General features: G+C 41.5%; 1 protein-coding gene across 1 annotated transcript in view; it reads left to right on the forward strand.

Annotated features, from left to right (window-relative positions):
* The window catches only part of dhx38 (DEAH (Asp-Glu-Ala-His) box polypeptide 38), a 210,461-nt gene that overhangs the window by 193,899 nt on the left and 682 nt on the right, over positions 1 to 15,880 (forward strand). The window contains exons 13-16 of the mRNA XM_048605967.1: positions 1,438 to 1,624; positions 7,305 to 7,490; positions 7,987 to 8,127; positions 15,805 to 15,874. Of these exons, the coding sequence (XP_048461924.1) occupies positions 1,438 to 1,624; positions 7,305 to 7,490; positions 7,987 to 8,127; positions 15,805 to 15,874 (584 nt within the window). The remainder of the gene's footprint in view (positions 1 to 1,437; positions 1,625 to 7,304; positions 7,491 to 7,986; positions 8,128 to 15,804; positions 15,875 to 15,880) is intronic.

Consider the following 15,880-nt stretch of genomic DNA (forward strand, 5'->3'; position numbering starts at 1 on the left):
TTTTCCCAGCCACCATCAGTTCTGAGGAAGGGTCACCGGACCCGAAATGTTAACTCTGTTTTCTCCTTCACAGATGCTGCCAGACCTGCTGAGCTTTTCCAGCAACTTTGTTTTTGTTCCTGATTTGCAGCATCCACAGTTTTTTTGGTTTTTATTAGCAAGGAGGATTTTGTTCGGTTAGTGAACTACGTGTACCTTTTATCTCGTCCAAATCTAATGTGGGTAGTCCGTCTGGTTTAGTTGTTTGTTGTGGGGGGCTGGTGGGTGAGGAGGTGGTGGTGGTTGATTCATACAACTGGAAACTTGCCATGAGTAATTTACATATGTAATAAAAGTTGTGTTTTGATCTCCATTTTGCTGAAAGAACAAAGAAAATTAGAGCACAGGAACAGGCCCTTCGGCCCTCCAAGCCTGCGCCGATCCAGATCCTCTATCTAAACCTGTCGCCTATTTTCCAAGGATCTGTATCCCCCTCTGCTCCCTGTCCATTCATGTATCTGTCTAGATACATTTTAAATGATGCTATCGTGCCTGCAAAGTTACAATATTTCTTTTAGCTGTCTTTTGAAGGCGAATTTAAACACCTGGTGAATTTCAATATTAACCTCTAACCAAATTTTAAAAATTATAACTAAAAAATATTTAGTACCTTTTTATGTCCAGTGTTTCCTCTCAACAACCGTGCACCTGCCAAGACTCCACTGTCCTGTGCACGCTGATTGACATGCCATGCATTGGCATCTGGTTTCGGAAGTTACTGCTCCCCATGGACGTCAGATGTCTGTGCATCAAGAGAATTGTAGGCACTACTGTTCATGTCCTTGGGATATGTCAAAGCAGTTCACAGTTAATGAATTACATAAATTTACGTTAGGATAATCTGTTACTGAAGTGTATTTGTGAAACACAAGTTCAGTTGTTCTTATAAAAACACGTTACTCCTATTCCAATTCAACAAAAAAAATTTTGCATGAATGCAGAATTGAAAAGAAAGGGTTGGAGAATTGTCTGAGTTGAATGCTATGATTAATACATGTCCTATTTTATATATTTACAAGATATCAAATTGGAAGCACAAATGTTTGAATGTTGGACTGTCAGTCACACGATAACTGTTTCTTGCTTCAACTGATATTTAGTTATGTTTGCTTTCACTGAAAAGAATGACTAATCTTTTGTCACAACACTAAAACAAGGGCACTCCAAATAAAACCAAAATAGCAAATTTGGTCATACACCACAAGGTCAACTTTAATTTCTCAAAGTAGGATGATTTTTGTCAATGAAGTAAAAGTCACAGATTTTTGTGTCTAGTCAGACTGTATCTTTGGCCTGGCTTTAAGGACATCAGAGCAAATTTGTTTTTTATCTGTTCGAGTCAATGAAAAAAGATAAACTTCATATAAATAATCCCTTTTTCTTCTTCATTCTGTACAGTGATAACAATGTCGTCATTGTTGTTGGAGAGACTGGTAGTGGAAAAACTACTCAACTAACGCAGTATCTTAGTGAAGATGGTTATTCAAACTATGGCATGATTGGATGTACTCAGCCCAGACGTGTGGCAGCTATGTCTGTGGCAAAACGCGTTAGTGAAGAAATGAATGTGAATCTTGGAGAAGAGGTAATAGTAATGGTCTAGTCTTTGCAATTGTAAGTGCAATTACTTATGCTCACTAGGGGTACACAACACTAACTTTCTTTATCCATTTTTTACAGTATCTATTATGAAACCTGTATGAAACCATGCTACCTGTTACTAACTAGTTTATTTTCTTCTAAATGTGCATATATCCAGTCTCTCCGTATCTTCTCCAAGAGCTTCCCCACCACAGATGTCAGACTCACCAGCCTATAATTTTCTGGATTATCCCTGCTTCCTTTCTCAAACAATGAAACAACATTGGCTAATCTCTAGTCCTCTGGAACCTCGCCTGTGGTCAAGGAGGATGTGAAGATATCTGTTAATGCCCCAGCTATTTCTTCCCTTGCCTTTTGCAGAAACCTGGGATAGATCCCATCTGGCCCTGGGGACTTGCCTACCTTAATGCAATTTAGGATACCCAAAACATCCTCCTTTATCATATTGATATTCCCTATAGTATTCACACACTCATCCCTGACCTCAACATCAGTCATGCCTTTCTCTTCGGTGAATACCGATACAAAGTACTTCATAGATCGTAGATCATAGAATCCCTACAGTGTGGAAACAGGCCCTTTGGCCCAACAAGTCCACACCAACCCTCGGAGTATCCGACCCAGACCCATCCCCCTGTAACCCACCTAATCTACACATTGCTGAACACTATGGGCAATTTAGCACGGCCAATCCATCTAGCCCGCACATTTTTGGACTGTGGGAGGAGACCGGAGCACCCAGAGGAAACCCACGCAGACATGGGGAGAACGTGCAAACTCCACACAGTCACCCGAGGGTAGAATTGAACCCAGGTCCCTGGCAGTGTACGGCAGCAGTGCTAACCATTGAGCCTCTGGTTCATCAGTGTCAGGATGGCTGAGTGGTCTAAGGCACCAGACTCAAGGAGTAAAGTCCTTCCGCCACTTTAAAGTATTGGCAAAGATCTGTAGCTCGGCCCATTTAAAAACCAGAAATGACAGTACTCACCATAATGGATCGGACAGTGTAAATTCCAAGCGGAGTAGAATAACATCACTTCATCGGAGGCTCCACTGATGATGTCACCTAGCACGGTGATGAAATGTCTGAACAAAAACAAGAAACCTCAGCGAGAAGTCAACAAACTCATCCTTCTGCTACTTATTAAGGATCTCTTCCACTTCCTGTCGCTCCACGCATAAGTTCCTTCCTTTGTCCTTGAGGGGGCCGACTCTTTCCCTTGCTACCCTCTTTCTTTAATATATACTTAAAAGCCTTGGGATTCTCCTTTAACCTGTTTGCTGAAGACATTTCATGGCTCCTTTTTGCCTTTCTAATTCTGCGTTTAAGGGCCTTCCTAATTTCTCTATACTCCTCAAGGGCTTTGTCAGTTTGTAGCTGCCTAGACCTTTCATATGCTTCCTTTTTCCTTTGACTAAGTTTCCAACTTCCTTTGTCATCGATGGATCCTGGATCCTGCCATTCCTATCCTTCAGTTTTGCAGGGACATGCATTTAATCAACTGGTCTTTAAAAGCCTCCCACATGCCAGACTCGGATGTGCCCTCAAATAGCTGCTCCCAATCCACATTTCCCAGTTCTTGTCTAATTTGGATGTAATTGGCCCTTACCCAATTAAACACCCTCACTCGAGGGCCACTCTTGTCCTTGTCCATGACTACTCAAAATGTTATGGAGTTCTGGTCACTAAGCCCAAAATGCTCTCCTACTGAAACTTCAATTACCTGTCCTGGCTCGTTCCCTAATACCAAGTCTAGTATGGCCTCCTCTCTGGTTGGATTGTCAACATACTGCCTCAAAAAGCCCTCCTGGACACAACTAACAAGTTGGTCTCCATCCGAGCCCCTGGCTCTAAGGGAGTCCCAGTCAATAGGAGGAAAGTTGAAGTCACCCACCACAACTACCCTGCTTTTTTTTACACCTTTCTAGTGACTGACTACATATCTGCTCCTCTGTCTCACGTAGGCTATTAGGAGGTCTGTAGAAAACCCCCCCAGCATTGTGATTTCACCCTTCCTATTTCAGAGCTCCACCCATAATGCCTCACTGCAAGATCCCTCCGAAGTGTCCTCCCTCAACACAGCTGTGATGTGATCCCTAATCAGCAAAGCAACTCCCCCGGCCCTTTTGTTTCCCTTTCTATCCCAACTAAAACAGTGATATCCTGGAATGTTAAGCTGCCAGTCCTGACCCTCCTTTAACCATGTCTCTGTAATGGCAATAACATCATAATTCCATGCAGTAATCCATGCTATCAGTTCATCTGTCTTACCTGTTATACTTCTTGCATTGCAGTAAATGCACTCTAGACTTCCAGTCCCTCTGAGCCCCATGACTTCCCTCTGCCTGCTCTTACTCTGCGCTATGCATATCTCAGTCTCTCTTTTGTCCCGAGTCCCTGCACTTATTGGCCTGTTGTTCTGGTTCCCAACCCCCTGCCACGCTAGTTTAAACCCTCCCAAAGAGCTCTAGCAAACCTCCCACCCAGGATATTAGTGCCCCTCCAGTTCAGGTGCAACCCATCCTTCTTCTACAGGTACCATCTTCCCCAGAAGACACCCCAATGATCCATGTAGCTAAAGCTCTCCCTCCTACACCAACTCTGTAGCCACATGTTCAACTGTACTCTCTCTCTGTTCCTAGCCTCACTAGCCCGTGGCACGGGTAGTAATCCTGAGATTACTAATCCGGTAGTCCTGCTTTTAGCTCCCTGACTAATTCCCTGAATTGTCCTCATAGGACCTCTTTCCTCTTCCTACCTATAATGTAAGGTATGATTTGTCTGGCTGGCGCGCAAAATAATACTTTAAACTGTGTCTCAGTATGTGTGACAATAGTAAATCAAACTAAATTGAACAGAATTGAATATTGCATGTTGAAGCCTCACTCCAGAGCCTTAAACAATTAATCTGGCCTGACAATTCAAGCAATACTGAGAAATATGTTGTTAACCTGAAGCCTAGCTTACCTTCTCGGGCAGATGTAAAACTTATAATCCTATTTCAAAAATATTTTGGAATATTTTGGAAATGAAAGTGACTATATGAATTGAACCTCCTCTTTTTTATTTCTTTGAGGTGTAGTCACTGCTATCAGCAAATGTAACATTCAGTTTACATCCAACAAAGTCCCACAAACTGCACTGAGATGAATGACAAAATTGTTTAGTTTGTGGTTTTGGTGGAGGAGTGAATTTGGACAGGACAGCTAGAAATCTCTGCTGCTCCTCTAAATAGTGCCACGGAATCCTTTATATTCGCCTCTGTAGGTAGATAACGCCTCAGTTTAAAATTTCCCTCCTTGCACTGAAGCCTAAATTGTGTGCTTAAATCATCAATTGGAACATGAACCTGTATCCTTCTGACTCAGAGGTGACAGTACTACCAATTTGACTACATTGAGCCTTGTAATGTGTGCTCGTGTCTGTGGGCAACAGATGAGTTTGTGTGTATACAAATTCAAAATGCTGACTACATAGACAAACCTGTGCTACCTCAGAATTATGACGAATGAGGAGGAATTTCTACTGAGGGGAGTGAACTTGTGGAATTCTTTGCCACAGAGGACTGTTAGGCTAGGTCATTAAGTATATTCAATGCTGAGATAGACTTATTTATAATCAGTAAGGGAATTGAGGGTTATGGGGAAAAGGCATTCAAGTTGGTGGATTAGTAAGTTCGCGGATGATACGAAGGTGGGTCAAGTTGTGGGATAGTGTGGAGGGCTGTTCTAGGTTACAAAGGGACATTGATAGGATACAGAGCTGAGAAGTGGCAGATGGAGTTTAGCCCTGAAAAGTGAGAGGTGATTCATTTTGGAAGGACAAACTTGAAAGCAGTATACAGGGTTAACGGAAAGATTCTTGGCAGTGTGGAGGACCAGAGGGATCTTGGGGTTCATGTCCACAGTTCCCTGAAAGCTGCCATCCAGGTGGATAGAGTTGTTAAGAAGGCGTATGGTGTGTTAGCTTTCATTAACAGAGGGATTGAGTTCAAGAGCCATGAAGTTATGCTCCACCTATACAAAAGCCTGGTTTGGCCACATCTTGAGTATTGTGCCCAGTTCTTGTCACCTCATTACAGGAAAGATGTGGAAGCATTGGAAAAGTTGCAGAGGAGATTTACCAGGATGTTGTCTGGAATGGAGGGAAGATCTTATGAGGAAAGGTTGAGAGAACTAGGGCTTTTCTTTTTGGAATGACGAAGGATGAGAGATGACTTGATAGAGGTGTACAAAATGATCAGAGGTATAGATAGAGTAGACAGCCAGAGACTTTTTCCTAGGGTGGAGGTAGCTATTACGAGGGGACATAGTTTTAAAGTGCGTGGAGGTAGATATAGGGGAGACGTCAGAGGTAGGTTCTTTACTCAGAGTGTGGTAGGGGCATGGAATGCATTGCCAGAGAGGGTAGTGGAGTCGGCCTCATTAGGGGCATTTAAGCGGCTATTATATAGGCACATGGATGATAGTGTAAGGTAGTGCTGGAGGTTAGATAGACCTTAAGTTTAGGGTAAAAGTTCGGCACAACATCGTGGGCCGAAGGGCCTGTACTGTGCTGTTATGTTCTATGTTCTAAGTGGAGCTGAGGATTACCAGATCAGCCATGATCTCATTGAATGGTGGAACAGACTTGATGGACTGAATGGCCTATTTCTACTCCTATGTCTTGTGGTCTTATGGTTATTGGAAACTAGATAAGTTTATCATCAAATCTTGACACTTACCTTTAAATGTTTTCTTCATTTCACGAATTATTTCCGATTCTTCATTTCCATCACTGTGTGCTTTATGTTTTGCTTCCAAATTGGCAGATGTGTGTTTCTGATAAAGAGCTGACCAAATAAAAATTGGATGAAAATACACCACTTTGAACTTTGTAATTTCAAACCATTTGGATGTAGACTGCATTCTTGGTGAATAAAACTAGCCTTGGATAACTGTTCACACAGAGGGATAAGCAGATACTAACAGGGATTGTCCAAATCATTGAATTATATACCCAAGTTTTTAAAGTTAAAACTGCAAATAAATACAAATTTTATCCAGTTGAAAGATGAGCAAGATTATTCTTACCTGAAAGATTTGGAATAATTCAAATTAGGATTTTAGTATGCCAACTTGACTTCCATTAACACCGTTATTTGGCCAGAAGGGCTTTTTTTGTTTGGATGAGTTGAGGTAATGCCTATTTTTAACAATCGTAAGATGATATGTACATTGCTGTATTTTAGTTTGTTGTCAGGGCTGTTAACAGTTCGGATATCTTTGTCTGTAAAACCTTTAATAAAGTTCGCTTTTGCCTGGTGGTATTTTAGGGGTTCATGTAGCAGTGGATTTAAATTTTGAAATTGTAGGAGTCATCCCTCTCGTATTTTATGTTTTCCGCTGTTCCTTTGTTTTTTTCTTTGTTGAAGAAAGGTAATTAAGAGTATAATGTATTCTAAACTTTTATATCTTTGTTCCATGCAAGTTTCCTTACCTAAAGTCTAGAATTTTCATCAAAGGAGATAAAGAGTCAATTTAAACAAAATTGAAGTGTCCTGAACTTGTATGTAAAATGCCTTCAGTTTAACTGATGAGAATCTTGCAAGGTGTTTCTTTTGAGGTTTCATATCATCCATTGTTATTACAAAAATGCACGTTTTGTGGTCTTTCTTTTCTAGGTTGGTTATGCTATTCGATTTGAAGATTGTACTTCTGAACAAACTGTCATCAAGTACATGACAGATGGTATTCTACTGCGGGAATCCCTAAGAGAAGCAGACTTGGACCATTATAGTGCTGTCATTATGGATGAAGCTCATGAGCGATCACTAAACACTGATGTACTGTTTGGCTTACTTAGAGAGGTGTGTATGGAGCCAAGACACTAAAGCTGCAGTTTTGAGGGAACAAACCCTTAAGATATTTTGCTCTATTTTTGTTTGTTAAGAATTTTCATATTTTGCGCCAATTTTTCCAATCCAGCAACATATTTATATGAAATGTAATTTCCATTCCAACATGGCATAAAATTTTTTCCAGAATGGCAATCTGGTGTACAAAAATGACATGAGGTGGCCAGCATTTATTTTTTCCACTATCCTTTCACAGAATTATTTCAGCTGAGATTCAGAAATTGTTGTGAGGTGAATCTGTGCAACATATATCCTGCCATCATCTTGTGCAGTATTTTACAAAGGTGATACACTGCATAACCAAATGCTTTGGTTTAATTTTTATAAAACAACTTCCACATTTTCCACTTACCAGTGAAATTAACTCAATATTTTGCTAACAATACCTAAGATGAATGGTTATTAAGTTTTATATTTGTTCAACTGGCATTCAGGTTTTTTTTTCTAGGTTGTAGCTCGTCGTGCAGACCTAAAGCTAATTGTTACTTCAGCAACCATGGATGCAGGCAAGTTTGCAGCATTTTTTGGGAATGTTCCTGTTTTTCATATTCCAGGCCGGACATTTCCCGTGGATATTTTCTTCAGTAAGGTATGATACCACTTGGAAATTTTTACTTATGACTGTTTTTTTTCATTTGATGATTCCTTTCTGCTATACAGTGCTCACACATTTTCAGGCTCTGTGGTCCACTATATTTAGATTTCACCACATGGCAATTACACATGTAGAGTCAATTAAAAGTCATTGTTGTGACTCTCGCTGTGAAATTCTCCAAATGCACAGCGGATGGGATTGAAGCCAGTAATTTGAGGTTGAACAGAGCCAGAGCAAAATGATCCCCTGCAATACCCAGTTTATTTTAGCTTTCCATTGCACCAGGCCTCCGGCGGGCTGTTATAGCATCTCCAGTATTATATGTTGGGATTTTTGGGAGTAATGAAGTGAAACATAAGACATTACGTATAAGCAGGAACTTGCGAGTAACTAGGAACTTAAAATAGAGTGTAAGAAACGTAAGAAAAACAAACAGGAGCAAGCCATTTGGCTGCTTAAGCCTGTTCTGTCATTCAATAACATCATATTTAATCAGATTTTGCTCTTAACTTCGCTTTCCTGCCTTCTTTCTACCTTTTATTCACTAATAGGTTAAAAATCTAGCTAGACCTTGAAATATGTTCAAAATCTACATGCCCTGTAATTTCTAACCACTATGCGGACCTCCAAGGTCCATGCATGGCAGTGACTGGAAAATTTGAAAGTGAATGCGTGGGAACGGTGTCGGCATGCTGATTAGTTTGTGCAGACCCTCAGAATGGCCACGCAGTCCTACAGGTTAGACTGAATATTGATCAAGGTCAATCTTCCATTGCTGTTTGTGATAGAGAATTCCAAAGACTAAAAACCCTCTGTATGGTTTCAAGATATGCTTTAACTTTAATTGTAATTAATTGTAATACCCATGTGGATTACAATTATAGACTCCGATGGGAGAGCCAATTCAATTGTTTTCTAATCCTGATTAGTTACAAGACCCATTTCACATGTCGGTGTGTTTTCACAGGTTTCCAAGAAGTTATCATTTGTCAAAATAAGTACAAATGAAATGGACACCAAGTTAATGGAGTACAGCTATCTTGTTCTATTCTGTTAATTGAGTTCTCCTTTTGACTTTCTTCTTTTGTGTGCTGAACCACTAAAAATCACTCTTTCCATCCACTACCCCCTGTGCATAATCAGTCATCTTGATAATTGACTTGCCAATGCGTGAACTGCCCGTGATCATTCCCAGGTTGGTTACACATTGCATACCCAATTCCAAATTTGTTTCTTTAAAAGTGACTGTCATCTTAGTGACATCACATCCAATAGTCTCCTGATTCATTCTTTGACATGCCGGTCACTGTAAGATCACCCCATTTATCACCACTTGTTTATAACAACCTGCCAACTTTTTACTTATTAACCAATAATGTGGCACCAATAAACAATTTGTGCATGAGTAGGAGTTCGTAATGATAACTCCCAGTGATTTAATATAGTTCCAAATGTCCCAACTGATGCATCTGAATATTCTGATATACATTGAAGTTTATCAATATTTTTAATTGAAAGAATAATTTGTTAATGCAAGACTTCACCATAACTCTGGTGCATAAAACAAGTTGACAAAAAATACAGTTACAATCTACTCCAGCAAAACAAAATCTACAGTGTTTATATAAAAGGAGTAGATGGAAATAAATTTTAAATATAAATCTTAAATCTGAGGTAGGAGAATACAGGTGGAAGATATAATATAATACATTCAATCATCTAAAAAGTCTGAATAACTATAAAACTCACTCAAAACTTAATTCCAATTTTTTTCAAAATATGTGCAGCTATAGTCTGTTACATTAAGTTACAAGACTAAACCATTTTAAAACATTGCTGATTCCTCAAACAAAAAACTTTTTTGTTACCTCAAAGGATATTCACATTTGTAAGCCTTACATTAGCTTGAGCCACGAAAGTCCCCATAAAATCAATGCCTTTGTACCGTCATTATACTAACCACCTTAAGCATGTCATACTGTTGAGCTGTACCTAACTTAATTAGAACTCATTCTTCAGTGGCATGTATTTTCTCATGTGACAGACACCTGTCCAACCATAGTAATCCATCTGAGTACAGGCCACACGCGTTCCAATCATTTATTCCTTAAAAAATGTCTTTGTTTTGTCTTTATCACATCTGATTTGGATCTAGTTCTGAAGAAGGGCCACTGGACTTGGAACATTAACTCTGATTGTTCTCCATAGATGTTGGTAGACCTTGGAGTCATATGGCACGGAAACAGTGCGGTTCAACCAGTCCGTGTCGACCATAATCCCAAACAAAACTAGTCCCACCTGCCTGCACTTGGCCCGTATTCCTCCAGACATTTGTTATTCATATACTTATCCAATTGTCTTGCTTTTTGAGCAAATTCTGTTTTTTGTATTTGTTTCTGATTTCCAGCATCCACAGTTCTTTCAGTTTTCTGATTTTGGATATAACCTGATTTAACTCCTCCTCCCACCCACCTTCCTGCAAAAATGCTATCCCCTATTCCCAATTCCTTCGCCTCCGCCGCATCTGCTCCCAGGATGAGGCATTCCACTCCCGTACATCTCAGTTGTCCTCGTTTTTCAAGGACCGTAACTTCCCCTCCTCGGTGGTCGAGAACGCCCTCAACCGTGTCTCCCACATCTCCCGCACCTCATCCCTCACACCCCGTCCACGCAATAAAAACCAAAAAAGAATCCCCCTCGTCCTTACGTACCACCCCACCAACCTCCGGATCCAACGCATCATCCTCCGACACTTCCGCCATCTGCAATCCGACCCCACCACCAAAGACATCTTTCCCTCCCCACCTTTATCTGCTTTCCGGAGGGACAACTCTCTCCGTGACTCCCTTGTCCGCTCCACACTCCCCTCCAGCTCCACCACACCCGGCACTTTTCCCTGCAACCGCAGGAAGTGCTACACCTGCCCCCATACCTCCTCCCTCACCCCCATCCCAGGCCCCAAGAAGACTTTCCACATCAAGCAGATGTTCACCTGCACATCTGCCAATGTGGTATACTGCATCCGCTGTACCCGGTGTGGCTTCCTCTACATCGGGGAAACCAAGCGGAGACTCGGGGACCGCTTTGCAGAACACTTACGCTCGGTTCGCAACAAACAACTGCACCTCCCAGTCGCGAACCATTTCAACTCCCCCTCCCATTCCTCAGACGACATGTCCATCCTGGGCCTCCTGCAGTGCCACAACGATGCCACCCGAAGGTTGCAGGAACAGCAACTCATATTCCGCTTGGGAACCCTGCAGCCCAATGGTATCAATGTGGATTTCACAAGTTTCAAAATCTCCCCTCCCCCTACCGCATCCCAAAACCAGTCCAGCTCGTCCCTGCCTCCCTAACCTGTTCTTCCTCCCACCTATCCCCTCCTCCCACCTCAAGCCGCACCTCCATCTCCTACCGACCAACCTCATCCCGCCCCCTTGACCTGTCCGTCCTCCCTGGACTGACCTATCCCCTTCCTAACTCCCTACCTACACTCACCTTTCCTGGCCCCATCCCCGCCTCTTCGACCTGTTTGTTTCCTCTCCACCTATCCTCTCCTCTATCCCTCTTCTATCCGCCTCCCACTCTCTCCCTATTTATTTCAAAACCCCCTTCCCCTCCCCCTTTTCTGATGAAGGGTCTAGGCCCGAAACGTCAGCCTCTCTGCTCCTATGATGCTGCTTGGCCTGCTGTGTTCATCCAGCCCTGCACCTTGTTGTCTCGGATTCTCCAGCATCTGCAGTTCCTACTATCTCTTAAAACAAAAGCTAGTGTTCAACTAACTTTACACCTTCACACATTGGCACTATAAAGGAATATATAACTCTTGTGAGGATTACTAAATCCTTAAAATAAAGCTTTCTAAGAACTTCTCCTTTCCCATAAAACAAGATTTTGCTTCACCTTTATATCATTATTTTTGTTGACCCTCTTTCTTCCCTCTACTTCTAATTTTGTACAAACTTTATATTTCTTTTAAAATCTCGATCTCCAGTCCATCACCCAGGTAACCAACCGTAATAAATTGAACTATTGTTCATTATTACTTTACCACAAATGATCTCACTTAATGTCCCATTGTATTACATCAGTATTGTCAATTCCCAAGCTGTTGACATTTAAGCACATACATTGAAAACAATAAGACAAGTTTACCTTTACTTAACCTTGGGAAGTGATGGCCTAATGGTGTTATAGATAGTCTGTTAATTCAGAAACTCAGCTAATGTTCTGGGGACCCAGGTTCGAATCCCGCAATGGCATATGGTGTAATTTGTAATCAGTAAAAAATATCTGGAAGTAAGAATCTACTGATCACCATGAAACCATTGTCGATTGTTGGAAGAACCAGTTTGGCTGACTAACGTCCTTCAAATAAGAAAATCTGCCAAGCTCACATGGTCTGTTCTCCATGTGACTCCAGGCCCAAAGCAATGTGGTTGAATTTGAAATGGCCTGGTCAGCCACTCAGTTGTATCAATCACTATGAATTCTCAACAGAGAAGTGAAACCGGACAGACCAGCTGACATTGACCGTGGCACTGGAAGTGGTAACAGCAGAAACAGCCCTTTGATCTTGCAAGGTCCACCTTACTCACATCCAAGAGCTGGTGCTAAAATCAGAAGAGTGGTCTCAGACTAATCAATCAACAGCCTGACATAGGCATACTCACGGAATCTGACTTTACACAGGATATCCCAGACACCAACATCACCATCCTGGATATATCCTGTCCCACCAGCAGGATAGACCCAGCAGAGGTGGTGGCACAGCAGTATATTGTCTGAAGGGAGTTGCCCTGAGAGTCTGCAACATTGACTCTGGATGCAATGAAGAGTCACGGCTTCAGGTTGAACGTGGGCAAGGAAATATGCTGGTGATTACCATGTATAGTCCTTCAGCTGATGAATCGGTACTCATCAATGTTGAATAACACTTGGAGGAAGCACTGAGAGTGGCAAGGGTGCAAAATAAACTCTGGGTGGGAAATTTCAATGTCCACCACCAGCAACAGCAATACTGATCTTGCTGGTTGGGTCCTAAAGGGCATCGTCACTAGACTGGGTCAATAGCAGCTGGTGAAGCAACCAACAAGAGGGAAAAACAGACTTGACCTCATCTGACTGCAGGTTTTCAGTTATAAGGAGAGGCTGGATAGGCTGAGACTCTTTTCACTAAAACACAAGTTTGAGAGGTGACCTGACAGAGGTTTATAAAATCATAAGGGGCACAGATAAGATGAATAATAACAGTCTTTTCCTTAAGGTGGGAGAGTTCAAAACTAGGGGGAATATTTTAAAGATGGGAGGAGAGAGATTTTGAAGGGACGGGAGGGACACCTCTTTCACACAGAAGGTGGTTTGTATGTGGAATGAACTGCCAGAGGAAGTGGTGGATGCAGGTACAGTTACAACATTAAAAGACATTTGGACGGGTACCTGAATAGGAAAGGTTTGGAGGGCTATGGGACTAATTTGGTTTGGGAAACGTGGTCGGCATGGACGAGTTGGACTGTAGGGTCTGTTTCTGTGCTGTATGTCTCTGTGACTCTTGCATTCAGCCAGCTGCAGATGCATCTATCAATGACCGTATGAGAGTGACCACTGCCCTGTCTTTGTGGAGACCAAGTCTCGTCTTCACACGGAGAATACCTTCCAATGTGTTGTATAACACTATCACCGTGCTAAATGGGACAGATTTTGAAAAGATGTAGCAACTCCTGACTGGGCATTCATGAGGTGTTGTGGGCATCAGCAACAGCAGGTCCACTTCAGCATAATCTGCAACCTCATGGCCCAGCATATTCCCACCCTACCAGTACCATTAAGGCAGGGGATGAATCCTGGTTCAATGGAAAGTGCAGGAGAGCATGCCAGGAACAGCACCAGGCATACTGTATAGTTCTAGATGCCACATTATAGGAAATATGTAAAAAGCATTGGAGAGAGTGCAGAATGAGATTTACAAGAATGTTTCCTGGAATGGGAAATTTCAGTTGTGAGAGGATAGATTGAAGAAGTTAGTTCTGTTTGCCATGACTCGGAGACAATCTAATAGAAGTTTTCAAAATCATGAGGAGTCTAGATAGAATAAACAGGGTTAAAGTGTACCAGCATGTAAAATAATCAAGAAAAGAGGAGACGGAGTCATACAGCACGGAAACAGGCCATTTGGCCCAACCTGTCCATGCTGGAGAGGTTTCCTAAACTGAAGTGGTCCAAGTTACCTGCATTTGGACCATTATCTCTCTAAACTTTTCCGATCCCATGTCCTTTCTAAATGTCTTTTAAATGTTGTAATTGTACCCGCCTCGGCCACTTCCTCTGACAGATCATTCAGACAGCACTCCCTAGAGCCCTATTATTATTTGTGTAAGTCCAAATCTGGTTTGTCTTACCAAAATACAACATCTTGCATTTATCTGAATGAAAGTCTATCTGACATTCCTTGGCCCTTAGATTTAAAGTGAATTTGAAAAGAAGTAGTATTATGTGAGGGAAAAAATGCATTTGTACAGCGAGTGGTTCGGATCTGTGATGTTATGCTGGAAATGTGGTGGAGTTAGGTACGACAGAGGTATTCAAATGGGCATCGGATGATATTTTTCTAATCAAATAATGTGCAAGAGTATGGGGTAAAAGCAGCAGAATGGTACGCAGTCACAATGCTAATTTTGAGAGCTGAGTGGCCGAATGACCTACTTCTGTATTTCTTTTTTTTCATTAACGGGATGAGGGCGTCGCTAGCTAGGCAGCATTTTATTACCCACCCCTAATTGCCCAGAGGGCAGTTCAGAGTCAACCACATTGCTGTGGGTCTGGAGTCACATGTAGACCAGACTAGGTAAGGATGGCAGTTTCCTTCCCGAAAGGACATTCGTGAACGAGATCGTAACACTTCCGTGATTCTGATCATTCTATGGGCAAATGTAGGCCACAAACCATGTTCTTTCTTTATATCTTCATTGTCTCCCATGAGTTCTCCATTCATGTTCACACTGTGCCTATCCTAGGTCAAAACTACAGATTGTCACTGCACCTGACTCTTCTGTTTTGGATTTGATTATAGCTATACTTATTGCCAGCAAACACTTTTGCCTGTTTGCAATTTTCTTTAAAGATTTTTGCAAAGAAAAAGCTAGATTTAGTTTGCAGGCAAACACTCTCACCGTAGCAAGTGGCCTGTTAACATGACAATATATTTGTTCCGCGATCTGTATAATCTGGGTGATTCCTTTTCTCAAAAATGACGGAAAGTCAGTCATTTCAAGTCACTTTCTGACTTGGAGAATGAAAAACCATTGAATTCTGACTGACTTCAAATAGTTGGACCAAACATCTTAATGATAGTTACATTTTCTAATTTTAAAAGGACGTTTATAATATGTCATTGCACAGGTTATCACATAGTTAACTGCAAGCGATGGTCCAGCTTATTCATTTCGTGATCATGCCGTCTGTAAATTATGCAATGTTTCCTTCGCCATATTTCTTAAGTTTCAAGAATTTGTAGATAAAATAAACATTTATGGCATTACTAAAGACCATTAATACAAGTTAGTTATAGATTTCAACTTTATTATCATTATATATTACCAGACTATCTTATTCCCTTATAAATAGTTTTCTGTGTAAGTGTTGCTTATAGAGTACTTTGTTGTTAATTTTTAGACTCCCACAGAAGATTATGTGGAGGGAGGAGTTAAGCAGGCTCTACAAATTCACTTATCAACTATTCCGGGTGACA

This window comes from Rhincodon typus, chromosome 15 (genome assembly GCF_021869965.1).
Source record: "Rhincodon typus isolate 14 chromosome 15, sRhiTyp1.1, whole genome shotgun sequence".
Lineage (NCBI taxonomy): Eukaryota > Metazoa > Chordata > Chondrichthyes > Orectolobiformes > Rhincodontidae > Rhincodon > Rhincodon typus.